Here is a 27398-nt window from a genome sequence, read left to right as displayed (position 1 = left end):
CTGGGTCCTGAAAACAAAATATTTCTCCATGTTTTGACTTTAATCTTTGTGTATTTGTGGCTGGTTTTAGGCAAATAGCAAAGTAGGTGGATGTTTCCACTCAATAGATAACTGAAAAATTAAACAGAAGATATAACAAATATTTTGTCTTCTGTATAGTTAACTTATATAAGGCCAGGTCTGGGGACTTATAGATCTTATTTATGATTCAAGATATAAACAAAGAAACATTAGAGCCTTAATTTAGCAGTAAGCCATGTCCACACTATGGAATTTAAAATGGTTCTTCCACCTTTCCACAAGACTATGGTACCTAAATGAAGAAAATGATTTGGTGTAATATTTAGCCTATTTTCTATTTTTAATTGAAGTATAATTGACATACAAGTATAATTGAATACAATAGTGATTCGATATTTATATACATTACAAAATGATCAGCACGATAAGTCTAGTTACCATCTGTCACCATACAAACTTATTACAATGTTATTGACTATATTCTCTATGCTGTACATTACATCCCCATGACTTATTTATTTTATAACTGGTGTTGACCTTAACCAAATAGACAGCCAGTTATTTCTTCAACAAAAATGGTTTATTTGAGATTAGCAAAGAATTGCAGTTGAGGGTCTGTAACCATGGTGAGCCACGTGAAAGTTCCCTAGCAGCAAGGGAGGAGAAACTCTTTCATAGAGGGGAAGAGGATGTTGGGGGGGCCCATTGTAAACAAAGAGTTTGAAGTGTAGGGCTTTTCATTGGCTGAGTTGTGACAGTCTCTCATCAGATAAGCCTCTTGCCTGGTCAAGAAGAGAAAGTCTTCCTTCTTCCTGTTGGGCTCTGCTATTGATGTAGGGCATGAGAGTTCTCCCTTTTGGCCTCCCAACTCCAATTTAATTAGGTTTCTATTTATTAATTTCCGCATTTTCCCTTTTGATGGAGATCTTTCTCTGCAAGTATCACTGATCAAGGGTCAGGTTTTTCCGGTTTCAGCAGCCTTTTGTCCCTCAATGCCAGGAAGGATAATTCCTGAGTGTTGTGTCCCACATCACACGGAAAGTACACAGATTGGAAACTTATTTAGGTCACATTTGAATAACAGGGAGGAATAGAAGGGAAAACTCTCAGGAATTTTTCTTTTCTAAAGCCCATAAGTTTTCAATATGATAGGCATTGGAGCTCATCTGAAGCATTATGTCACCATCAAAGGTTTGGTAGACAAAATTCCAACAGGCCTGGTCCAGACATCTTGGGAAAGCTTGTATGTCATCTGCTTCAATTCTGTGAAATATTTACTTTCAAGTCACCAGATGATGTGCAGGTCCAGTCAGAGTTTGGTGTTGTCTTTAGGTGTATCATGTAAATCCAAAAGTCTTTGAAGGCTTTGAATCCAGGGGTTTTGAAGCACAAGAGTTGGATAACAGTACCTGATAGGGACCTTTCCAGTGAGGTTGAAGAGAGTCCTTCTGGAAGTGTCTTTTCCAATAGATGAAAGCTCCAGGTTGCAAGATACGATGCTTAAGTTCTTCGTCTCCTTGGAATGCACTGTGAAAACATCGCTTTACCAAAACATGGTTATTTTTAATAGAAGCAATTAGGCCTTTAAAATATTAGAGTAAATATCCTTTTATCAGCTATGGGTCAAAAGAGGCTGGAGCCAAATGCATTGGGCATCCTGTGACTATCTCAAAGGGTGAGAGTTTATGAGTTCCAAAGGGGGTGGATCTGAGATTTAGAAGGACCAATGGCAAAGCTTTTGGCCAAGGTATTTGGAGGGTCTCTACAAATTTTGCCGATTGAGCCTTGATGATGCCATTGATGTGTTCAACTGAACCAGAGGATTAGGGTGGTGTGCACAGTGAAAATGTAAAACCAGCCAAACAGCACAGACTTGTTGAAGTACCCGACCAGTAAAATGGGTTCCTTGGTCACTATGAAGTTCAAGAGGAATTCCCCAGGTAGGGATAATCCTTTCCAAAAGGACTTTAGCCATGGAAGAGGCATTAGCCTGTCTGCAAGGGAAAGCTTCAGTCCAGTGAGAAAACATACAAACCTGACTAAAACATATTTATATCCATGAGATGGAGAAGCTGTATGACATACATTTGCCAAACCTTGAATGGTCCATTAGGCCATTTAAAATATCCAGGAGCAGTGCAAACAAGCTTCCCTGGATTGTATTTTGGGCAAGTGGGTCAAGTGAGGTAGGCACTTTTTATGGTCTTGCTAATATTCTCCCACCAATATTGATTCATGAATGCTATCATTTTGTCAGTAGACCAGTGGTTTAATGCATGTATAGTGGTTAGGAGTGGAAATTTTAGAGTCTCTGGTAGGACTGAGTTGTTATATGACTTGAACCAGAGCTTTCTCATTTTATCAAATCAATAATTCTTGAATTTACACTCTTGTTTTTCCTTTTCTGAGGCCAATTCTTGGGCTTCTCTAGTCAGTTATTCTGACTTACCATTTGGGAAAATATCCCTTTGGACCATGACAGAGGTTTGGCTATTATTGGTTCCTTTAAGGGCTGCATTCATTGTGGAAATATAAGAAAGGTGATTTCCTTTAGCTTCCAGAGTGTCAAGTTTAGAATGCCCTGGGATCTTAATAATAGCTAAAGCAGCAGGTAAAAGTATAGCATCCAACAATTCCTAAGCATAGGGGACATTTTTAATTTTATTTCCGCTGGAAGTAAAGAAGCACGTTGCTTCCACAACATTCCATAATCATGAGCTACTCTGAAAGCATATCTACTATCAGTATAAACATTGGCAATCTTGTCCTTGGCTAAAGTACAAGCCCGTGGGCTGAAGTAGCCATAGGTAAAGGTGCTTCCTCAATGATATCAAAAGGAGTTTGCACTAGCATCCCCAGCACAATATTTGTCATTGTCACCTTTAAATAAAGACCATCAGTAAACCATGAGAAGTTAGTGTTACCCAAAGGAGTTTCCTGCAGATCATCACGAGGAGTTAGGAGGTGATCCATCAGTATTAAGCAGTCATGAGGGACTTCATTGGTAATGGAGGGGAGAAGAGTAGCAGGGTTAAGGTTGCTACAACATAAAAGAGTTATGTGAGGAGCAGTTAACAAAAGGAATTCATAGAAGGTGGGGCACTGGCTGAAATATGTTGAATGTAGTGAGAATTCAGGAGGGCTTCTACTGCATAAGGTACAAAAATGGTTAAAAGGGACCCCGCCAGTGCTTTTCTCGGTAGCTTTAAGCAAAAGGGCAGAGGCAGTAGTGGCTCTAAGGCAAGGGGGGTATCCCTGTGCCACAGGGTCCAGTTGCTGGTTATAATACCCTATGGGTCGATGATGGTCCCTGTGTTTTGGGGTGAGTACCCCAAGGGCTTTTCTTTCTTTTTCATGTATAAAAAGGAAAAAGAAAATCTGATAATTGGGATATCCAAGGGCAGGTGGGTTCACCAAACTCTTCTTTAAGGCCTTAAAGGCTATGTCGTCCTGTTCTTCTCATAAAATTGGATGGGGTTGTTGTTCTTTAATAAAATATACAGAAGTTTGGCCATAAAAGAGTAATTTGGAATCTAATTTTGGCGATAACCAACTAGCCTGAGAAAATATCGCATTTGGTGCATAGTTTTGGGTTTTGGGAAACTTAGGACACCATGAAGCATATTTGAATATAGATGTAGTCCTTGTTCTGATATCTGATGCCCTAAATATTGAACCTGGGTTTGGGCAAACTGCAATTTGTCTTTGGTGACCTTATGTCCCTTTTAAGGCTAAAAGCTTTCGCAATTGGATGATGTCTTACTGTGAGGAGACTTAGGAAGGAGAACAAAGAAGCAAATAATCCACATATTGCAACAAGGTAGAACCTCTAGGGAACTTTGTATCATCCAGAACAGCCTTCAGGATTTGTGAGAAATAAGGAGGACTCTCAGTAAAACCCTGAGGTATTACTGTCCAGGTGAATTGTTTTTCTTCCCAAGTGAAGGCAGAAAGGTATTGGCTAGCTTCATCAACTGGAATGCTAAAGAATGCACTACATAAATCAATTACCATAAAGAATTTGCTTCCAGTGAGAATGGATAACAGTGTTGTTTATTGCTTGGGGGTCCTGGACAAACCTCCACCCTCAACCCGTGGGTTTTCTCACAGGTAAAATATGAGTATTACAAGGACTAGTACAAGGCCCTGAGCCTTGTATTATGGGCTTTATACTTTGAAGAACTTATTTACTTACAGGGTATTGGTTACTTCTGGGGCCAGGTTTTGAGAGATCTATTTGAATCTTAGTGAAAGTTGCTCTGTGAATGTTACCAATATCAATTGGAGATTTAGCCTGTAAGAAAGGTGGTAGCTGATTCAACAGGGACAAATGATTAGCGTTTGCAGAATCAGCTCTAGTACTGTCAGAGATGGAGCAAATAAAAGATGTCAAAGTGTTCTTTAATTCACTTGGTTGGCTGTTTTGATGACTGCTGTCAAATTCTAGAATTATTTTCGCCTTTCTGGAGAAAGAAATTCCCGCATGATATTTTTCTAAGAAGTCTTGGCCTAATAAATGAATAAGGGTGAAATAACTAAGGAGAAAAAGAGTGTGTGTCTCTCAAAGAGCCTAAACAAAAGGAAATAGATTCAGAGACAGGGACCTTTTGATGTTTATTAGAAATTCCTACTGTTTGAACCATTTTAGTATTCCAGGCAGGGAGTGCTTTATAGTAGTGGGGTTCAGCACTGAGAGTGTATCTTCAGTGTCAGGAGAGAAAGTGATTCATCTCCAATCTGGAGAAATGTTTCTCCAAGCCTATTAAGAGGGAGGATTGGGATGAGCCCCTGTAGTTCCTCACAGCCGTATCATTGGAAATTTGGAGAACATTGGAAAGTCTCATTAGAGGGCTGAAGGCTCTTGAAGCGCTTAAATTTGTAACAGTCTCTTTTCCAGTGTCCTGGCTGTTTGCAATAATAACAGAAACCAGGAGTTTTTTGGTTTCATTTAGGGGCCTTCATTTACTGGAGTTGAAAATTAAGAATTTTAGTGGTCTTTCTTTTAGGTGACTCATCTAGAGTATGAGAGTGTTTGTTTGCCAGATTAACTAAATCTGGAGTACATAGTTTCCCAATGCATCCTGGTTCTTTTACTAGAAGGGAAAGGTCCTGGTTCAGCCATTTAATAAGCATAAAGGTAAAAGCTACCTGGTAGAACCAACATCTGAAGGAAGACCAGAATTTTCTTTAAAAACAATCTGAAGTTGATTGTAATAGTCATGAACAGGTACCTCAGGTTTTTATGCACAAGCCTGAATTTTGTTCCAATCAACGGGCTTTGGGAAAGCCCCATGAATTGCCTGATGAAGTCGTCTAGCAATTGCTGGGGCCCGATCATACAACAGGTCAGCAGATTGGGCTCCTGGTTGTAATTTTAGAGACCTTTCAGGATTTTCCCAATTAACAGTTTTCATCCAGTGCTGGGCCTGGCCTTCACTGACAAGCGTATGAACCAGCTGATATAAATCAGAGAAACCGGGTTGATAAGTTTGAATGACTATGTTAAATTCCTCAGCAAATCTGTAAGGATCTTCGGTTACTTGTGGAAAATCTTTGACTATAGCTTGCAGTTCAGCTTTAGTCCAGGGAATATAAGAAATTAAGAGTTTAGCTGTTGGATCTTTTTTTTTTTTTTTTGAGGAAGATCAGCCCTGAGCTAACATCCATGCCAGTCCTCCTCTTTTTGCTGAGGAAGACCGGCCCTGAGCTAACATCTATTGCCAATCCTCCTCCTTTTTTCTTTCCCCCTTTTTCTCCCCAAAGCCCCAGTAGGTAGTTGTATGTCATAGTTGCACATCCTTCTAGTTGCTGTATGTGGGACGCGGCCTCAGCATGGCTGGACAAGTGGTGCCTCGGTGCACGCCTGGGATCTGAACCTGGGCCGCCAGTAGCAGAGCACATGCACTTAACCGCTAAGCCACGGCCGGCCCCTAGATCTTCAGAAGGCTTAATTTTAAAGGGACAGGTTCTGATCCGTTCAGAGGAAGAGGGAGTGTGGAGAGGTTCAGGGAAACGGGGAAATTGGGCAAGAGGGTTAATATGGGAGAACTGAGAGCATAGAGGAGGTGTAGGTGGTATAGACGGGAAGGTGGGATATGGCGTCAGAGGTGGAACCCGAGCATGAGGAGCGGGGGAAGAGGAACATGAGGCTTTGGAAGCCATTTTATCTTTCTTCAATCATTTATTCATGTCAGTTAATCTTAACATTTTATTTTGCAAAGAGGCAATTTTAGTCTCCTGATAACGTTTGGAAGCCTCAAAATACCAACTGAAATAGATGTTCCATTCAGTTTTCAGTTTTGGAAATTACAGAGCTATGGTTGTCCAATTCAGTTTTAGGAAAAGTAAGTTTAGTGAGTTCAAAAGTTCCCCATAATGGCCATTGATAGTCTAAATTACTTCTGGTTATATCAATCCATTTAGTTAAAAGTGCACATAAGGAATGAGCATGGTTTTTAAATTTAAAATCTGCCATGGTCCCTGTAGATAGGGCTCTCTCAAAATATTTAGATAACTGGGATCCCATTTCTTAGAGATTTTTCTCTAGAGTAAAGAAATAATTCTCAAACAGCCTGAGCAGCTCAAACAGCCTGCAGCCTTAATACCAGCCAGTCCCAAGAGAACAGTCTGATTTCATTAAGGTGGACCAAAGGTCAAATCAATGCAGTTCTAAAGAACAGTCCAGTTCCCAAGGGAATCAGAAGGAAGGTTGATCAACGTGGTTCTAAGGACTACTCCTAAGGGAGTCAGGCCAAAGGCTCGTTCCAATGAACAGCACAGTTCCAATGAACATTCCAAAAGTCATAACAAAGGCTAATCAGTTCCAAGTATGGGAACAGTCCAGTTTCAAAAGGAATCAGATCCAAGGTTGTTGCAGTTCAAAGAAACAGCCTGATTCAAAGAGTCAGGCCAAAGTGCCACCCGAGTACTTGCAGAAAAATAAGGCCCTAATCAGAAAAGGATGAAGCCTTGAAATAGATCTTGAATAAAGTGTGGAGAGCCTCAAACACAAAGAGGGCAGAAGCTCAGATCCAAGAGAAAGACTTACCCTCAAACTCCAGGGTTGGCGAAACAAGCAGGAGCTCAGTGGGCTCTTTTGTGGGTACCACATTTGTTTCCTCCACATCCTCCAAGTCATCAGGGATCTTCTCTGGATCCCCATACAGGCCACCAAAATGTTGACCTTGAACAAATAGACAGTTATTTCTCCAGCAAAAATGGATTTATTCAGGATCAGCAAAGAATTACAGTTGGGGTCTTCAACCATAGTGATCCATGTACAAGTCCCCCAACAGCAAAGGAGGAGAAACTCTTTTATAGAGGGGAAGGGGAAGTTGGGAGGTCTATTGTAAACAAAGAGTTCTAGGTGTAGTTGCTTTTCATTGGCTGAGTTGTGACAGTGTCTCATTGGCTAAACCTCTTGCCTGTCAAGAAGAGAAAGTCTGCTTCCTATTGGGCTCTGCTTTTTTTTTTTTTTTAATTTTTGTTTATTGCAGTAACATTGGTTTATAACATTGTATAAATTTCAGGTGTACATCGTTATACTTCTATTTCTGCATAGATTACATCATGTTCACCACTCAAATACCAATTACAACCCATCACCACACACATGTGCCGAATTATCCCTTTCGCCCTCCTCCCTCCCCCTTCCCCTCTGGTAACCACCAATCCAATCTCTGTCTCTATGTGTTTGTTTATTATTGTTATTATCTACTTTTGATGTAAGGCATGAGAATTCTCCCTTTTGGCCTTCTGACTGCAATTTAATGAGGTTTCTGTTTATTAATTTCCACATTGGAAGTTTGTACCTCTTAATTCTCTTCACCTATTTAACCCAGCCCTCAACGCCCCCCCCCGGTAACCCCCAGTTTGTTTCCTGTGTCTGTGAATCTGATTCTGTTTTGTTTTATTTGCTTTGTTTTTTAGATTCCACATATAAGTGAAATCATATAGTATTTGTCTTCCTCTAACTTATTCCACTTAGCATAATACCTTCTAGGTCCGTCCATGTTGTCACAAATGGCAAGGTTTCATTCTTTTTTATGGCCGAGTAATATTCCACTGCATATATATACCACATGTTCTTTGTCCATTTCTCTGTTGATAGACACTTAGGTTGCTTCTATGTCTTGGCTATTGTAAATAATGCTGCAATGAACATAGGGGTGCATATATCTTTTCGAATTAGTGTTTTTGTTTTCTTTGGATGAATACCCAGAAATGGAATTGCTGGAACATATGGTAGTTCTATTTTTAATTTCTTGAGGAATCTCCATACTGTTTTCGATACTGGCTGAACCAATTTACATCCCTACCAACATTGTACAAGGGCTCCCTTTTCTCTACATCCTTGCCAACACTTATTTTTTGTCTTTTTGATAATAGTCATTCTGACAGGTGTGAGGCCGTATCTCATTATGGTTTTGATTTGCATTTCCCTGATATATTTAGTCTTTTTTCAGCCATACAAATTCACAGTACCTTTTGCAGAAACCTCTGAGAAAATTCCGATATTGTTAGGTAGAAAATATCACTTAGGCTTATCAGTATGGGTCAATATTCTCTAGATAGATCTGTTCCATTCTCAAATTCTCACTGTGCCTGCTACAATAATCTTATTCAGCTATGATTCCTGCCCCACCTACATTGGGCAGAATAATGTTAGAACATGCAGCACACATAATCAATCTGGCAGTAATATCAAGAGTATTTGGATAAAGCTGGTACATAGAGAAGAGTCTGCTCTGCCAGCTTAATGGGATAAAATATGTTTCTGAGAGCTAAAGGAAGTACACATGACATTTCTCTCTACTATTGTTATTGTCATCAGTTCTTGAAAGCTCTATACTCTCTAAAACTAATGAAGATCATATACTAACAAGAAATAATTAACTGTCAACTGGAAAAAAGAATTGATTTATTTCATTTCATGAGTCGTAATAGAATCTTAAAAGTCTATAATTCAAATTTTAATGGAAACATGAGAGATTGTCTCTCTTGGCTCTCAGTCTGCTTATAGAATCACAAAGAGGTTGAAGTAAATAAATACCTCTTTTGGCACACTATGACCTTTATGGTTTCAGAGGAATTTCAATATCGTAGAGCAAGCTAACATTTGAGAAACAGTTTTGTTAGACACCTTCATGACTTTATTGATATGTGTAGTTAATAATGAAAAATTCACATTAGTCTGCTAATATATGTGGCTTTTAAAATTTTTCAACAAGATTCTCTCTTTTACCGTTTAAATAATACTATTTGCTGTTAGCTATCCATGCTAAAATAATCACCATTATGACACTCCTGGGATTTAACTTCTCAATTCTAAACATTCCCAAAGTATAAGTTAATTGACCTACTTCTTTTGAATTTACTGAAAAAATGTTTTCTATCTGCAAAATAATTCTAAAACAAAAAAAAAGAGAAGACATATATCTGATTTTCCCTCTTTAAAGGAAGTCTAGTTAAGTATCAACCGAAAAAAGGATAGTATTTATCAATTGTTTAACCTTAAAAGAATTTTCAAAAACTACATTAGAAAAGTCAATCCAAATTTACTTAGAATATCAGAGGGACTAGCAGTTTAATTTCTTTTAAGTTTCATTAGGACTGTAAAGAGATTACCTGCCATTTAGTGTCTGGTCATTTAGAATTCCTAAAATATTGTGATTCTTTTTGGCATATACTAATTATATTTAAATAATAATAGGTCTGTATTGTATAATATTTGATATCTTCAATAATTCTATGCATGGACAAAGCAGGATAAAGACCAGACATAGATGTCTTTCTATTTCAGCACACTGACAATAGTATGGCATACGTCAAAAATTCCCGTCTTTCCCTATCCCTCTAGGGCCAGATACATTTAATAATGTAGTAGAAAGAGCACCGGGTATCAGCAGGCTTCTGTTTCCAGGATATGATCGGCTAATAATTAGCTGTGTGACCTTAGAAAACCATCTATGTTAGCTGGTAACTGAAAAATATTCTTAAGACTACAAAGTCAGGAAATATGTTACCCATTAATTCCTTAAAATTACTGAAAGATGTATTTTAGCTGACCAAAAGATGAATAAAAAAGAATTCAAGAACAGAGAAGTTGCAGTATAAAAGAATGGCAATGAGCAATGAAACTAGTAAAGCATAGTTTGTCAAAATAATCTTCGTTACTATAGTTATAAACAACACAAAATTTTGAAAAACTCTTGAAAGATAAAGTATATACTCCAATAATATTAATTTATTTTAATATTCATGATAATCATTTATATCTAAAATCCTAGATTATATCAATAAAATTTGAAAAATGTTGGGAAGCAGAAGATGGAAGTAAAAGCATGCTAATGTTTATATCTTAAGTATTGGCATTGATAATTTCATTCTGGAATTTATAAATAAAAAAGTAGAACCCATCATTTTCTATATCACTTTCTTTTCCATATTCTAAAACATTTTGAAAGAAGGAAAAAATGCCCAAATACACATTTTACTTTGCCAATCAGCAAATGTAAACCAAGCTTATTTGCAGGAGGTGGATGCTACAAAACAAAGCTAATCATCAGGAAAGTGGAAGATAACCTATTTTTAGGTTGATTTGTGATATTTAAAGTGAAACACTACAAGTGAACATCCGAACATATCACATAACATTTTACATTAGGAAGAAGTAATTATTGAAGAGATGTGCATTTGGTTTTCTGATTTCATAGAATCCCTATAAATATGATCTTTTCACATAATATCTTGTTGGACCCAGGCCAAAACTACTCATAAACTTATTTCTTACATAATTAAATAAAATGTCCCTGCACCTCAAAATTTTAAAGATTAAAAGGGCAGGTCATTTTTAATAGGTTCCCTCACTACTTAGTGAATAACAGATTGTTCCTTGACCATTAAACCAAGAAGTTAGAGTAAATTCTTCCAAAAAGGAGGCTACATGGGGCCTTATTGCAACTCTGTGGTTATTTCTGATAGCCATTTGATGAGGCCCTGGACAAAAGCGTAATGAATGGGAGTGTGTGTACGCATGTTCATGCAAAGAGAAAATATGTAAAAGAGATAATGTCTAATCACTTGAAGTGGTACATTTAAATACAGGTACCCAATTAATAATTTTACAGCTCCTGTATGTTTAAATTACCAGCTCTCATAAAGGACTATACATGGTTTCTGGGGCTCTGAGATAAATGAAAACTAAGGATACCCTTTCCTGTCTCTCAGATCTATACCTATTCCTGTCCGGAATACAAAGTAATATGGATTCTCCCCTCACTAGATTGTATTCTGAAAAAGAAATGAAGTAAGTGTACTAATAAGGCAGGACCAGAATTAACATGTCCTAACTGTAGGCAAGTAGTTTTTGCCACATTCTAAAATTACATACCTCAATATTCCCATGGCCGATGCTTATTGCTTTCATGCGTTTTATGTAACTACCACCATAAATGATATATAAGTATTACCAGAAACAGTACAAAAAGAATGAAAAGTGTTTGATGTTAATTTTGCATCCTTCTTATATTACTTCAGCTAAATGGTATTGCTGTTGAACCTATTCCATATTTGTAGTGTGTTAGATAAGTGCTGCCTTATTTCTTCCCCCCAAACTCCCACTTTAATTTCAGAATGACAAAAAGATGCCTACCAGATTCAGAAAACAAAGTGAACATCTTGAGCATGCTATTGATCGTGTTCTTGTCATGATATCGGAAAGAAGAAGGGCTCGTACTCTCCATGGCGCTAATGAACAACCACCTCATAACATTCTTACAGCTGCTCTTGAACTGATTAATATGGTCAAGATGATACTAAACACTCTGGAAAGGTAATTCCTAATATCTAAACTGTAAAGCCTTAAGATAGTTGCATTTTTCTCTCTTTCTCCCTCTTCGGAAAACTTATGTATGGATTGGATTTTATTTCTACGATATCTTTCAAAGATATTTACGGATTTTTATTGATGTTCTGAATATCTCCATAGGGTGAACAACATAATTATATAACACCCTTTAAATGAACCAATATTTGATCATCTTACAGAAATAGTGTTTGTTTTACAAAGGATTCACTTTGGGCTTCCTTTATAGATCCAACTCTGCTGCTGCATTAGAAACAGCACTTGTTTTTCTACAGTCCTTCAGGAATGCACAAAAGTTACACCAAAGTTCTAAATTACCACATCTAGACTCTTCACAGCAACAAAACAGTATTTTTCTTTTTCTTTTTCTTTTTTTTGTGAGGAAGATTGGCCCTGAGCTAACATCTGTTGCCAATCTTCCTCTTTTTGCTTGAGGAAGATTTTCCCGGAGCTAACATCCGTGCCAGTCTTCCTCTATTTTGTCTGTTGGACACCACCACAGCATGGCTTGATGAGTGGTGTGTAGGTCTGCACCCAGGATCTGAACCTGCAAACCCCGGGCCACCAAAGCAGAGTACATGAACTTAACCACTATGCCACCGAGCTGGCCCTCAGTTTTTTTTTTTTCTTTATATGCTAATTACATTAGGGATTTTTAATAAACAAAAGTCAGTCCAGTTTTTAAAATTCTGTGTTGCTAAGAGGAGGCTATGGAAATCAAAGGCTATTGAGTTCTAATCTTGTTTTGATAATAACATCTATATAACATTAATATTTAAATTTACTAATTGTTGTTTGGATCAAAGACTGTAGTCAACTCTATTTTCTACACACAAATCAAGCATTATATGTGTATTTATTCCTAGGCCATCTGCTTCTGCTATCAGAAAGTATTACATCCCAAAGATAGAGAGGTTAGATAGTGAGAGAGGGAAGCATGCTTTTATAATTAACGAGAGAAGTATAAGAGGGAGAAGTCATGATACTTTTCTTTTCCCTCTTTGTTACCTGCTCTCTTACTGATTCTTTATCATCTCTTTTCATTGCAATTGATACTTGATTGATAAACCCATTTTGTTCACATAAAGAAGGGATGAAGTGACTGACCCACTTATTCAAAGAAATTTCATATTGACTGTTAGGGGAAACTTAGGAAATTCATCAGTTCCTCTACTTCCTCTCTTCTGAGCTCCTTACAAACATGCCTCTGGTAACAAGCTGAAAAACAGAAAGTAATTGGAATAATTGGAATGAACTCAACTTAAGGAGAATAGGAAAGGGGTAATCGTCAGACAGCAAAGATAGCCACAGCACTGAGTAGGAGCAACAAAGAGGACCCCCAATATAAACATAATCTGTTTCACTGATAGTTGATAATTCACAGTATTAGATTTTCTCATTTTATTAAAGTAGTTTCATTACAAAATTCACATGGGGCCAATATTAAGAGGGGCTCTTTGGCCTAGTCTTACTACCACCAATTTGAGGTGAGCAAATCGCTTCTTTGCTTTCATCAGTGGAGCCAGGTAAGACTAAAGGGGACTTATATTGCTCCTGCAATACTCTGTAAAAGTAGTCCTTAAAACAACCAGTTATATTCCTCTTTAAGAAATGATATAATCTATACAAAGTGACCTCAGATAATAGCTTTTGAATATGGCCAATTTATGGATCATCTTAGTATCTTTTTTACTAATTGCTTGAAGATTTTAAAGTTTAGTTTAAAACATTACAGATTCTCATAGTCCTTGCTTAGGAACTAGTGACTACTAAATTTATACTGAATTTAAATTATTTTAAATTTATACTGAATATAAATTATTTATACTGAATAACCTTTTTACTAAGCTGAAGACCTATTGAACATTCTAAATATGATCTTTGAACACATAAAAATGTTATAAATAAAACACATCAAAAAACACAATGGCACGTCTTGCACTTGACATGAGTTGCTATAGACCACCTCAGTACTTTAAAATTTCTTGGCTTTAATCTCTTCTCATTTCCCAAAGACCTCTTGGGAAAGTCCCTATGTTTTGAAAATTGTGTCGGGGACTCATCTGGCTCATTTTCGATCAGATAGTAACATGGATTTTAAAAATGATTGGGGGTCAGCCTAACTTGATTTCCTACAAAATAATTAAATTTCCCTTACCAAATATCTGATTAGAGTGTCAATTGGAGGAATTGATTCTTTTCTCTCTGAAATTGAATAATTGTGTTACTGGGGAAAATTATTTCTATGGTTTACACTAAAATTTGCCTCATCTCTGTGTTTCTAAGAGAAAATATGGGGAAGATGCTGTTAAAATGTAAATTTTCCATTATTAGATTTAATATTGAATTTTTCTGAAATTGTGAATCAAACTATTATTTGACTTGGTTTAATCAAATCTATAATTTCAGGCCTAAAACTTATTTCAGTTTTATTAAAAAGAAGGATATGAATCTGGTGAGTCATCTTGGTAATAGAAATAATAATTATTTTTGAGAATTCAAGTTAATTCAGGAGTTAATTCAAGATGTCATCATGAAAAAAAGGGGAAAAGGTAGTTGTATGACTTCGCCCCAGGAAGAGTTTCCTCTTCCTTTTTTGTATTTTCCTAAAAAGTTTAGCCATTTTAGTGAGTTACTTTAACTTTTTCAACTGAACTACAGCATGCAAAAGATTGACTTTACAAGTACTGTAAGCTTAGACATATATGATAGAGCTTCATTTAAGTACAGCTTTATTAGTAATAGAAGGAACATTTTAAGATTTACTGTAGAACTTATGGGCTTTAAAAAGCTCTTAATTATGGTGCTAAATGGAAATCCTCAAGTTTGTTGACAAGGATTTCTTTCATTATGTTATATTTCCATTAGTCATTAAAATTTTAAGTGGTTTACTGATTTGAGGTAGACAGAAATTATGGTAAAATTCATATAATAACTCAAGACCACTTATCCAAGCATAACTACCCAAGATTCTACCTGTAAGAAAACATAAATTGAGCATGTTTCACATTGAGGATTAAGGGAGAGGGTGGGATGAGGTGATAGGCTCTACACTAGCCCAATATTTTCTTGCCTATTTGCTCATATATTTTTTTCGTTTTGGCCTAGAAATAGATGAGAAAAGAAAAACTGCCTAGGGAATTTTGCTCACATGTTTCATGCTCTGGACATAGTTAAAGGAGATTGTTCTATGGATCTGGCAGCTACTTTTGTCACACAAGTTTATAAATTTAATTATAAGAAGTAGTTTGAATCATTACCCATATTCTTATGTGCTTTAGAAATAGACCTCCAGAAAATGGCACTTTCATGTAAATATCAGGGATTGTAATCTCCTAGGAATTTGAGTCAGTTTATAAATTACTTTTCCTTGCTAATTCTTTTTTTTTTTTTTAATTTTTTGTTTATTGCAGTAACATTGGTTTATAACATTGCAAAAATTTCAGGTGTACATCATTGTACTTCTATTTCTGCATGGACTACATGATGTAGTCCTTGCTAATTCTTAAAAATAAAACTTCATTTCCCTTGTGAGAGTAAATGTGGTTTCAGCCCTGTAATGCTTGTTAATTTATTTTACAAATGACATTCTGAAAATTGTTCTCCATTTTTGGAATATAATAGGATAGGTGAAGTGAGTGATCTTTTTCCAACAAAGCTATGTAGGTTTTATCACCTCATTCAAATTACTGCTTGTAATTACAGGTCCCCAAACCACAGAAGCCTAAGAGCTATACTAGATAAAAATAATAAAGGCAAAACTTTTCAATTGTCTGTTTTGTCCTAAGTAAAATATATCTTTTTCATTTGTGACAAATACAATGAATTACCAGATACAGACAATCTCTATTTTTCAAGGAATAAATAATCTATTTATAGATAACATAATTAATATTTGATGTGTTTCCTTCCTCCTCTTGTTCTTTTCATGTAGCCATTTGTACAGTAAGCTAGCCAAAGTAAAGGAAATAAAAAAACTTAAAAATTACCCACTCTGCCTTCCACCTTTTTATAGTAACTTGAAAACAGCAATAACTACTGTAAATTGTGCACCTTCCATACTACCACTTTATTGAGACCATAGATATATTACATTGATCAGCTTCCATATAAGTTTTCTGTTATTTTTTGATATAACTCTGTGATGTCTAAAATTCAGATGACCCTTGGCACTTTTTCAAAGTGATCTAAAGCTCTATATATTGTGGATTATAATTTTCGATTTCCTAAGGCATAAATCTGTGGTATTCAATGAAATGGAGATTGATGGAATCTCTTGTCATCCTTCTCTGGCAGGCCTCCATTTGATTGCATGTCAGAGTTTTCCAGTCTGAAAAGCCATCTCATTAAACATATCACATTACTGAAACATTTCTCTGAACAGGTAAGACATGGTTTTGTTGTGCTGTTCTCCATACATCCTCATATGCATTTATTCATCAAACCCTATGCATTTATCTTCAGTAACATCTATACAACCTATTTCTTTTTTTAAGGTTTCCAGTGCCAAAACTGAAATTCAGGTCCATATTTTGTTATATAAAGATAGAATATTTGTATAGCTACTTAATGGATTTGTCAACTCAAATCTCTTTTCTATTTATTCAATTAGAATTTACCACTATTTCTGCATTATTCTAAAATAACTATTAAGCTGATCAGAAACCTTCAAATGCTCACCTTTATCCAATGAACATAGTCTAAACTTGTTAAAGTACCATTCACAACCTTCCTTAGTCCATAATCATTGATTATCATATCCTTCTGTTTTATGTGACCCCTATACTATCATTAAGATATTTGACTCATTCATCCTTAAATGTTCCATGTACAATTCTATCTCTATCCTTTTTATCATACTATTTTCTCCACCTAGGATTTACTACCATGACTTCTCCCCTTATCTAAGTAACATACTTCTTTTAAGGAGTAGTTAGTTAATTCATTTATTTGTTCATACTTCCATTCAGCCATTAATCCATTCATCAGTCAAACAAGGTGACTCCTTTTGTAGTTACTATTTTCTGGAATTTAGCATATGGTACTTTGTAAGCTTGTATTAATTCCATAATCATTTGAAGTTTAGCTATATGCAGAAATGTGTACTAGGCTTTATAAAGGAGACACGAATGAATAAGATAGAATTCTTCCCCTCAAAGCCTAGTAGGATAATGAGATATTTAAACAATCATGTTTAATTTTTAACATATAGATCATGCCTTAACATATACATCATGCCTTAATAACAACTCTGAGGTCAGGGATTATCTTACATTGTTTTATATTAAAATTGTTCAACATAACCTTTTGTACATAGTGAGTGACTAATGAATATTTCCTGATGTTTAAACATACCTAGAATTCCTGAAACAGTATTCATTATCACAAGTATTGTGTCCATGTGAATTGTATTTGTTCTATCAGAAATTAGTTCGAAGATTGGTTATATGTGGGAATATACAATATTAATAGCTAATACCTATATAGCAAGTACTACTTGTCAGGCATTGTTCTAAGTGCTAGTTATAATAACTTTTTTAATTTTCAAATATTCATTTCAAGCTGGTTGACTGGCTTAAATTTCTTCAGGTCATGGTGAATATAATGAGAAGACCAGGAAGAATACGAGTCACTAAGGCCCAACTATATTTTGCATTAATCTGCAGATGGGATTTTTGGTTCAAGGGGCCTCTTCTCAAATCAGTCCCTAGCATTTCTTCTTGTCCTATGATAGAAAGAATCATGGCAAATTTTATATCTTATGAAAAGCCTTAAAATTAGACTGCTGTTTTCAGCAAAGTCACTCCAGATTGTTATTAGACCAACCATCTCACTGAGAAAAATTAGAAAATACGGACAAAATAAAATAAACTCTTCTGTTTGAGGACATCAAAGACATTAAGGCAAAGTGGACACATAAATAAATACAAAGCTACAGAAATATTGAAAGCAAAGGGATGGAAAAAGATATGCCATATGAACAGATAGATTAAAAATAAAAAACCTGGCCTAGTTATATATATATGAATTAGATTTTAAGGCAAGAAGCATTGTAAACTAATACTATATTATATAATTAAAATTTGCTAAGAGAATAGATCTTAAGCATTCTCACCAAAAAAAAGGTGACTATATATGAAGTTATGGATCTGTTAATTAACTTGATTGTGGGAGTTCTTTCACAATATATAGATATATCAAATCATCATGTGTACGCTTTAAATATATTACACTTTTATTTGTCAATTATACCTTAATAAAGTTGGGGGAAAAAGGCAAGAAGAAATCACAATGAGAATTTGAAAATATTTTGAACTGAATGATAATGAAAATATGATATGGCAAACTGATGACATGTAGTTTAACTTACACTTAGCAAAGATTCATAGATTCAGTGTATTTAATAGAAAAGAAGAAGAGCTGAAAATTAATGATCTAAGCATTCATCTCAAGAAGCTACTACAAAAACAACAAATTAAATCCAAAATAAATATAGAAAGAAAAACATAATTAAAATAAATGCAGAAGTTAATGGAATAGAAAGCAAACAAGAGATAAGATAAAAACTGCAAATTAGATTATTTGAAAGTAAAAATTATAAACTCTGACCAAACTTTTTAAAAACCCACAAATACAATATCAGAAATGAAAAGGAGGACATCACTTGAGATTCTACATATATAATATAGTTCATAATACTCCTTTTATGCCAAAAAGTTGAAAATGTACATGAAATGAAAATATTCCTAGAAAAAAAGATCACAAGAAAATTGACACAAAAAGAAACAGAAAATCTGAATTGTCCTATACAAAAAATCTTACTAATTAAGTGTCATCCCTCCACCAACAACATTAAGAACACAGGGATCTTGTTAGAAAGGCAGTCTCAGGTCTCACACCAACCTACTGAATCAGTATCTGAATTTTTACAAGATCTCCATGTAATTCATATACACATTAGTATTTGGGAAGCATTGTATTAAATAAATTGAATCCATAATTATAAGTTTTCCCACAAAGAATACTCTTGCCTAGATAATTTTATCTGTAAATTCTTCAAAACATTTAAGAGAGAGATAGCACTAACCCTATACAAACTCTGCCAGATAATAAAAAAAAAAGAAAGCACTTTCCAACTGATGTTATGAGGCCCTTATAACCTTTTTATACCAACTTTTATAAAGACGTCACAAGAAAGGAAATTTATAGGCCACTCTCTCCCATGAACAAAGAAGCAACAATCTCAAAACATAGCAAATTGAGTCCAGTGATAAATACCCATGAACAAAGAAGCAACAATCTCAAAACATAGCAAATTGACTCCAGTGATAAATAAAGATTATAATATATCTCAGGCCCATTAGCATTATTCCAGGAATGAAAGGTCAGTTTAACATTTGAAAACCAATTAATATAATTAACCAGAGTAAAAGAATAGTGGTGAAATGGTGAAAAGATGTAGAGAAAGCATTGAGTAAAATTCGTCATCTATTCATGATAAAAACTCATAGAAAACTAAGAATAGATGGCAATTTCCTTTATTTGATAAAAGCTGTCTACAAATAAAGTACAGCAAATATCATACTTACTGATGAAATATTGTGAACCTTCATCCATGAAATCCAAGAGATCAGTATGTCCACTATCTTTACTTCTATTCCACATTGTACTCAAGGTCCAAGAATGTGCAATAGGACTAGAAGAAAAAAGGAAATGTGTAAGTGTGGGAAAGGAAGGAATGAATCTGTCATCGTCCTCAGATGACAGAACTGTGTTCATAGAAAATTCAAATCATTCTACAGATTAAATATTAGAATTGATAAATTAATTCAGTAAGATTGCTATACACATGGTCAGAATACTAAAATCAATTTCACTTCTATATACTAACTTCCAGTAGTTATAGAATGGAATAAAAAACACCATATGCCATTTCCAATAGCATGCAAAAGATCAAATGCCTAGGAAAAAATATACAAAATATATGGAAGATCTCCTCATAGAAAACTATAAAATATTTTGAGAGAAATTAGAGAAGGCTTTAATGAATGGAGAAATATCTCATGTTCATGGACTGGAAGAGTCTATGTTTTAAAGATGTTGGTTCTCCTAGTTTTATCTATAGATTAAATGCAATTCAAATCTAAATGCCAACAGGATTTTTCTTTGGAGACTGGCAAGTTGATTCTAAAATTTGTATAGCAATTCAAGAAGCCAAGAATAGCTAAGTCAATGTTGAAGAAGAAGAAGTTGGTGAACTTACACTACTGGATTATAAAACTTATTATAAATCTATATTAAGACAGTATTGGCAAAAGATAGGCACACAGACCAATGAAGCTGAATAGTGGATATAGAAATGCCTGGGACTTATAATGGATGCTTGATTTATCATTAAAGGACACTGGGGAGTAGTGAGATGAGAATGGTCTTTTGATTTCTACCTCACACCATAGTAAAAAATTCTGTACTAGGTGGATTGCAAATCTAAATGTCAAAGGTAAAACATTATATTAAACATCTCTTAAACAATACACAAAAAGCAAATATTGATAAATTGGACTTTTGTTCTATTAATAAAAAGAACTTCTTTTCATAAAAGTTATCATTGAGAAAGTAAAAATACTGGCTACAAAATGTGAGATGGTATTTGCAATAGATATAACCAAGAAAAGAGTTAGAGCTAGAATTTACAAAGAACTCTTACAGAGCAATAAGAAAAAGACAATTTAATGAGAATATAGGAAAAGACCTGAACAGGCACTTCAGAAAAGAATATTTTGAAATAGCCAGAAAATGTGTGGAAAGGTATTCAACCTTACTCATCATCAGGGAAAATACAAATAAAAACCATGTAGATGCTATCAGGCACTCACAAGAAAGGCTAAAGTTATAAAGACTGACAATACTAAGTGTTATGGAGGATGTGCAGCAATTAAAGTTCTCATACACTGGTTGAAGGAGTATAATTTGTTGTAACCACATAGGAGAACAGTTTCAGAGTATCTATTAAGGATGAATATACAAATATTATATAATACAGCATTACATTGCTAGGAATATACCCAACATAAACATATACATCTGTGCACCAAAATTTATGTTCATAGCAGGATTATTTATTGTAACCCCAAACTGAAAACAACCGAAATATACCTCAACAGTAGCGTGGATAAATAAAATGTGGTCTATTCATATAAGAAAATACTAGATAGCAATGAAAAGGAATAAATTATAAATATTAAAAACAAATTATTGAACGAAAGAAGCTAGACAGATGAGCATATACTGTATTATTTCACTTATATAAAGTTCAAAACAAATCTAAGCCATGATATTAGAAGTCAGACCAGTAGTTATGTTTGGGAAAGGGAGGGTGTGGAAAGGGCATAAGAAGAGTTTCTGCAGTGCAAATTATTTTCTATTTCTTGATCTGGGTGGTGGTTATATGTGTGTTCTCACTTTGTGATAATTCATTTATCAGTACTGTTAGGATTTGTGTACTTTTCTACATGTAGCCCGTATTTTAATAAAACTCTTAGTTTGTATGTATGTTCCTCAAAATACTCCATGTCTCCTCTACTTTTAGATGTAACTGATACTTATATTATCCATATGAAGGATACCCCTATAAAGAGATTAATTTCATGCTACCTTGCCATATTACATGAAATCACAACATCAATGTTCATTTTCTAGAGTAAGGCGTTATCCCCTGAATATCTCATGAGTGAGTCCATGTTATTTGGGACTCTGGTCTCTAATTTTGCCTGGATTTCATGGTATGAAAATTAGAAAATTTACTTATACATTATTTTGTGGCCTTGATTTTGGATGAGCATTTTCCCATATATATTCATGAAAATATTTCACTATGTTGTCTAAAGTTTTCTCATAATCACATTTTTAAAAATATAATTTGTAGGAATCTTTCACCTAGGAGAAAAACCTGAAGGCATGTCTTTTTCATGGATAAGAGTCTAATTTTTCCAAAGACCAGTCATGTCCACAAAAATAAAAGTATTGCTTTTTTTCTCTAAAGCTTCGAAATTATTTTTAGATTTTCCATTTGAATACTGAATAATGACATTGAATAATTAATTGAGGTGGTGATAGTTTTCCAGATACCTCTGTCTTTTCATTCTTTCAGGAATAGTATAGGGAATATTATTCTATATATTATAACTTCTGTCATAAAAACAGCTAAGTACACTGTGATGTATTGTGCTTTTAATTCACCTTTCATAGATGAAGGGATGGAAGAGGCAGAGGAGAGTAAGTTAATTAAGAAACTTTTGTCGGGATCATCATTGTAATCTCAGTGTGGCAAATTTTTTATCATCCTTAATGAATCACATTTTATCCAATGTTAACTCTTATGTCTTATTCTTCAGTTAAAATAAGCAGACTGAATTTTCTTTTCATTATATTGAAAGACAGGAAAGAACTTGAGAAATTTCCAAATGTTTTTAAAGTTATTGTTATAACATAATACATTGTTCAGGGTTGCCTAGTTGATGGAGAATCAGGTTCCCTCACCAAAAATACTTTAAACTATTTCCTAATGTTGTTTTAATGTGGGACATTCTGTCTTTTTAAAAATAAATCTTTCTTAATTTAGATATAATTTACATACCATACAACTTACCAATTTAAGTAGAAAAATTCAGTGCCTTTTAGTGTATGTGGAGTTCTGCAACCATCACCACAAATGATTTTAGAAAATTTTTACCACCCCTCAAAATACCCCATCCCCATTATCAGTCATTCCCGATTTCCCCAACTACCACCACCACCATGCTTTACCTCAGCCCTAGGCAACCACTAAACAACTTTCTGTCTCTGTAGATTTTCTTAGTGTGTACATTTCACATAAACGAAATAATGTAATATGTGATCTTTTGTGACTGGCTATTTTCACCTAGGATAATGTTTTCAAAGTTCATCCATGTTGTATCATGCATCAATACTTCATTCCTTTTTATTGATAAATAATATTCCATTGTACAGAAAACTGCATTTTGTGTATCCATTCTTAAGTTGATAGACATATGGGTTGTTTCTACTTTTTGGGTATTGTGAATAATGCTGCTGTGAACTTTCATGTACAAGTTTGTGTAGACATATGTTTTTATTTCTCTTGGGTATATACCTAGGAAAGAAATTTCTAGGTCAAATGGAAACTCTATGTTTAAATTTTCAAAAAAGTGTTAGTTGTGTTCTAATGTGTCTGTACCATTTTACAGTCCCACCAACAGTGTATCCAGGTTCCAATTTCTTCATATCCTGGCCAACACTTGTTATTATATGATGTTTTGATTATAGCCATCATTGTGAGTGTGAAGTGCTATGTCATTGTGGTTTTGATTTGCATTTCCCTTTTGGCTAATGATAATGGCACTTTTGCCCATTTTTATATCTTTTTTGGAGAAATGTCTGATTGTATCCTTTGCCCATTATATAATTGGCTTGTCTTTTTATTACTGAGTTGTAAGGATTCTTTATATATTCTGGATACAAGTTCCTTATAAGATATATGATTTGCAAACTTTTCTGCCATTCTGTGGGTTTTCTTTTCACTCTTGGTGGTGTTCTTTGATTCACAGAGGTTTTTAATTTTGATGAAGTCCAATTTCTTTGCCTTTTTCCTTAGCTGTTGGTGTTTTTGGTGTTGTGTTTTTGGTTTTTCATATCTTAGAAATTATTTACTAACCCAAGGTCATAAAGATTTATGCTTATATTTTCTACTAACAGTTTTATAATTGTAGCTCTTATATTTAAGTTTATGATACATTTTGTGTTAATTTTTTGTATAGTGTGAGATAGGAGTCCAACTTCATTCATTTGCACATGGATACCCAGTTGTCCCAGCACCATTTTTTGAAAGGACTGTTATTTATCCATTGAATTGTTTTGGTACTCTTGTTGAAAATCAGTTGACCATAAATGTAAGGATGTACTTGTGAACTCTCAATTCTGGTCTATTGATCCATATGTATACCTGTGTGCCAGTACCGCACTGTCTTGCCTACTGGGAGCTTTGTAGTAAATTTTGAAATTAGTTACCTGTGAATCCACCAACTTTTTTCTTCTTTTTAAAGATTATTTTGACTATTCTATATTCTTTGCATTTCCATATGAATTTTGAGATTAGCTCACCAATTTCTGTCAAAAAAAAAAGAGATGGTGTCAAGATGTGCCATAGGCAGACTCTGAACTCACCTCCTCCCACAGACACAACAAATTTACAACTACTCTTGGAACAATTACCCCTAAGAGATAACTGAAAACTGGATAAAAAGAACCCCCACAGCAAGGGACGGTGCTGACTGAGGTGGAAGAAGAAGAAATTCCTTTCTGGAGAGAAAAAAGCCACCTTCTAGCCATGACTCTTCATAGCTGGCTGGGAGCAACCTTAAGGTTGAAGCCCTCCCTGGAGTAGTGGGGGATCTGAGCAGGGAAGCATTACCACAATAAGCAACTTTTGGACTCAGCACTACCAAGACAAGTGTCATAATACCTAGCTTTGCTGGATATTAACTACAATGGGAAATAACCCCAGAAAAGCTGTCAGACATAAGGGGAAAAAAAGCTTGCTATTAAAGCGCCCACACACAAATTCACTGGTTTCGGAAAGCAACCTACAATCACCAAAAAGAAAGATGCAAAGTACTTTGTTAAAAAGAGACTCACCTGATAGGCTATGGGAACATCTCAGTGAGAGGTAAGACTTCTCCAAGGACTGAGACATTGGCGGCAGCCATTATTGTGACTTAGTATAGGCATGCTGACACAGACGCTGGCAGATGCCATTAGAGTTATTCCCCTGGCCTGTTAGCACAGGGGTCTGCCCCACCCACTAGAGCACTGATTTAATCCAGCTCAGCAAGGTCAGGCAGTCCACCCTAGGGACTGGTCTCACCCAACAGCAAGCCCTCAGGAAACTTGTGGGCCCACATAGGCAGGGTGCCTGGAACCTCTGCAACTGGGCGAGTGGGTCTGCCTCTGTGGGGCAGGGCATGTGCAAGGGGTGGACCTGCATTGGTGGGGTGTGCGGGACCTCTGCAGTGGGACGATTGAGTCCATTTCAGTGAGTTAGGGCATGTGCACAGGGCAGGACTGTGTTGACAGGGTGTGTGGCCCTACTTGTGGTGGGGCCTGTCAGCTGTAGCAGACTTGTGTTTCTGAAACAGCTACATAGGGGATCGGCCCCACCTTCCAAAGCCTGAAACAATTGAGTGCTCCCTGGGGATGGCCCCACTCAGCTGCAACCCTGAGAGAGCTGACAATAGCCCTGCAGGCCAGAGGCATGCAGCAATTGTAAGCCCCTGAGACTAGCAACCAGCCACACTGAGGGCCTAATCACTTAGCAGAAAAACGGCAACAGGAATGTGCTATTAGACATTGCAACCAACTGTGCTGGTGTGCCCCACACCTGATAAAGTGACTGAAAGGACCATAGTAGCCACATGGAGCTGAGCATTACAACCAGCTGGCCAAGGGGACAACCTAACCCCCCTTGGCACCTGCAGCAAGAGCAACCCTGCCATAACAGAAGGACACACGTAGCCCACACAGGGTCACTCCTGGAACATTTGGAACTGGTGACTAGAGGAAAGCACACGTCTAGGCCTCATAAGTCATCTCCTACATAAGGCCACCTCTTCAAGATAAAGAGACATAGCTGACCTACCTAATACGTAGAAACAAGCACAGAGAAAGAGGCAAAGTGAGGAGACAAAGGAATACGTTCCCAGTAAGGGAACAGGAAAAAACTCCATAAAAAGAACTAAATGAAACAGAAATGAGAAATCTGCCTGAAAAAAAGGGTCAAAAAAAAAAGTCATAAGGATGCTGACTGATCTTGGGAGAAGAATGGATGAACTCAATAAGAAGTGCAACAAAGAATTAGAAAATATAAAAAAGAACCAATCAGAAATGAAGAATACAATACTGGAAATAAAAAATTCACTAGAGGGACTCAATAGCAGAGTAGAAGATACAGAAGAATGGATCAGTGAGCTGGAAGAAAGACTAGAGGAAATCAGCCAAGCTGAACAGATAAAAGAAAGAAGAATTAAAAAGAATGATGACAGTCTAAGGGACCTCTGGGACAACATCAAGTGCACTAACATCCACGTTATTGATGTCACAGAAGGAGAAGAGAGAGACAAAGGGTCAGAGAACCTATTTGAAGAAATAATAGCTGAAAACTTTCCTGGCCTAAGGAAGGAAACAGACATCCAGGTACCAAGAATTAAAGATAAAGAGACAATCCTAAAAGCCACGAGAGAAAAGGAACAAGTTACATACAAATGAAACGCCAAAAGGCTATCAGCTGACTTCTCAGCAGAAACCTTACGAGCTAGAAGGGAGTGGCACCATATATTTAAGGTGCTGAAAGGAAAAATAACCTATAGCCAAGAATACTCTCTACACAGCAAGGTTATCATTCAGAATGGAAGGAGAGATAAAGAGTTTCTCAGACAAGCAAAAACTGAAAGAGTTTATCACCAAGAAACCAGCTTTACAAGAAATGCTAAAGGGACTTATTTAAGTGAGAAAGAAAAGACCACAAATAGGAATAAGAAAATTATCAAAAAAAAAGTAATAAAAGCACTGGTAAAGGCAAATATACAATAAAGGTAGCAGATCAAACTCATTTGAAGCTAATATGAAGGTCAAAAGGCAAAAGTACTAAAATTTTCTGTTTCCCTGATAAGAGGGTAATAGATACACATGCACAGAAAAAGAGATTAGATATGGTATCAAAAACATAAAATGTGGGAGGAGGGGTATAAAAGAGTAGAGCTTTTAGAAAGAGGTCAAACTAAAGAGACCATCAATTTAATATAGATTGCTATTTATGTTGGTTATTATATATGAACCTCATAAAAATCACAACCCAGAAACCTGTAATAAATACACAAAAAATTAAGAGAAAGGAACCAAAACATAATACTAAAGAAATCCATCAAACCACAAGGGAAGAGAGCAAGAGAAGAAGAGAGGAACAGAGGAGAACTACGAAAACACCCATAAAAAAGTTACAAAATGGCAATAAATACATACTTATAAATAGCTGCTTTAAATGTCACTGGACTAAATGCTCCAATCAAAAGAAATAGGGTGGCTGATTGGATGAAAAAACAAGACCTATATATATGCAGCATACAACAGACACACTTCAGACCTAAAGACACTCACAAACTGAAAGTGAAGGGATGGAAAAAGATACTCCACACAAATGGCAATGAAAAGAAAGCTGGGGTAGCAGTACTCATATCAGACAAAATAGACTTTAAAACAAAAACTGTAAAAAGAGACAAAGAAGGGCGTTACATAATGATCAGGGGAACAATCCAACAAGAGGATATAACACTTGTAAATATCTATGCACCCAACATAGGAGCACCTAAATATATAAAGCAATTATTAACAGACATAAAAGGAGAAATAGACAGCAACAGAATAATAGTCGGGGACTTTAACACTCCACTTATACTAGCAG

The 27398-nt window shown here is 35.6% G+C and overlaps 1 protein-coding gene across 1 annotated transcript in view; it reads left to right on the top strand.

The window, feature by feature from the left end:
* Window positions 1-27398, top strand: part of LOC101400542 (uncharacterized) — a 460477-nt gene that overhangs the window by 180152 nt on the left and 252927 nt on the right. Inside the window, exons 4-5 of the mRNA XM_087426455.1 lie at window positions 11655-11854; window positions 16184-16271. Coding sequence (XP_087282581.1) covers window positions 11655-11854; window positions 16184-16271 — 288 coding nt within the window. The remainder of the gene's footprint in view (window positions 1-11654; window positions 11855-16183; window positions 16272-27398) is intronic.

This window comes from Ceratotherium simum, chromosome X (genome assembly GCF_057802395.1).
Source record: "Ceratotherium simum simum isolate JZ-2026a chromosome X, ASM5780239v1, whole genome shotgun sequence".
In the NCBI taxonomy this organism is placed as follows: Eukaryota; Metazoa; Chordata; class Mammalia; order Perissodactyla; family Rhinocerotidae; genus Ceratotherium; species Ceratotherium simum.
Note: the sequence above shows the minus strand (reverse complement) of the source record. Positions and strands in the feature narration are given on the sequence as shown.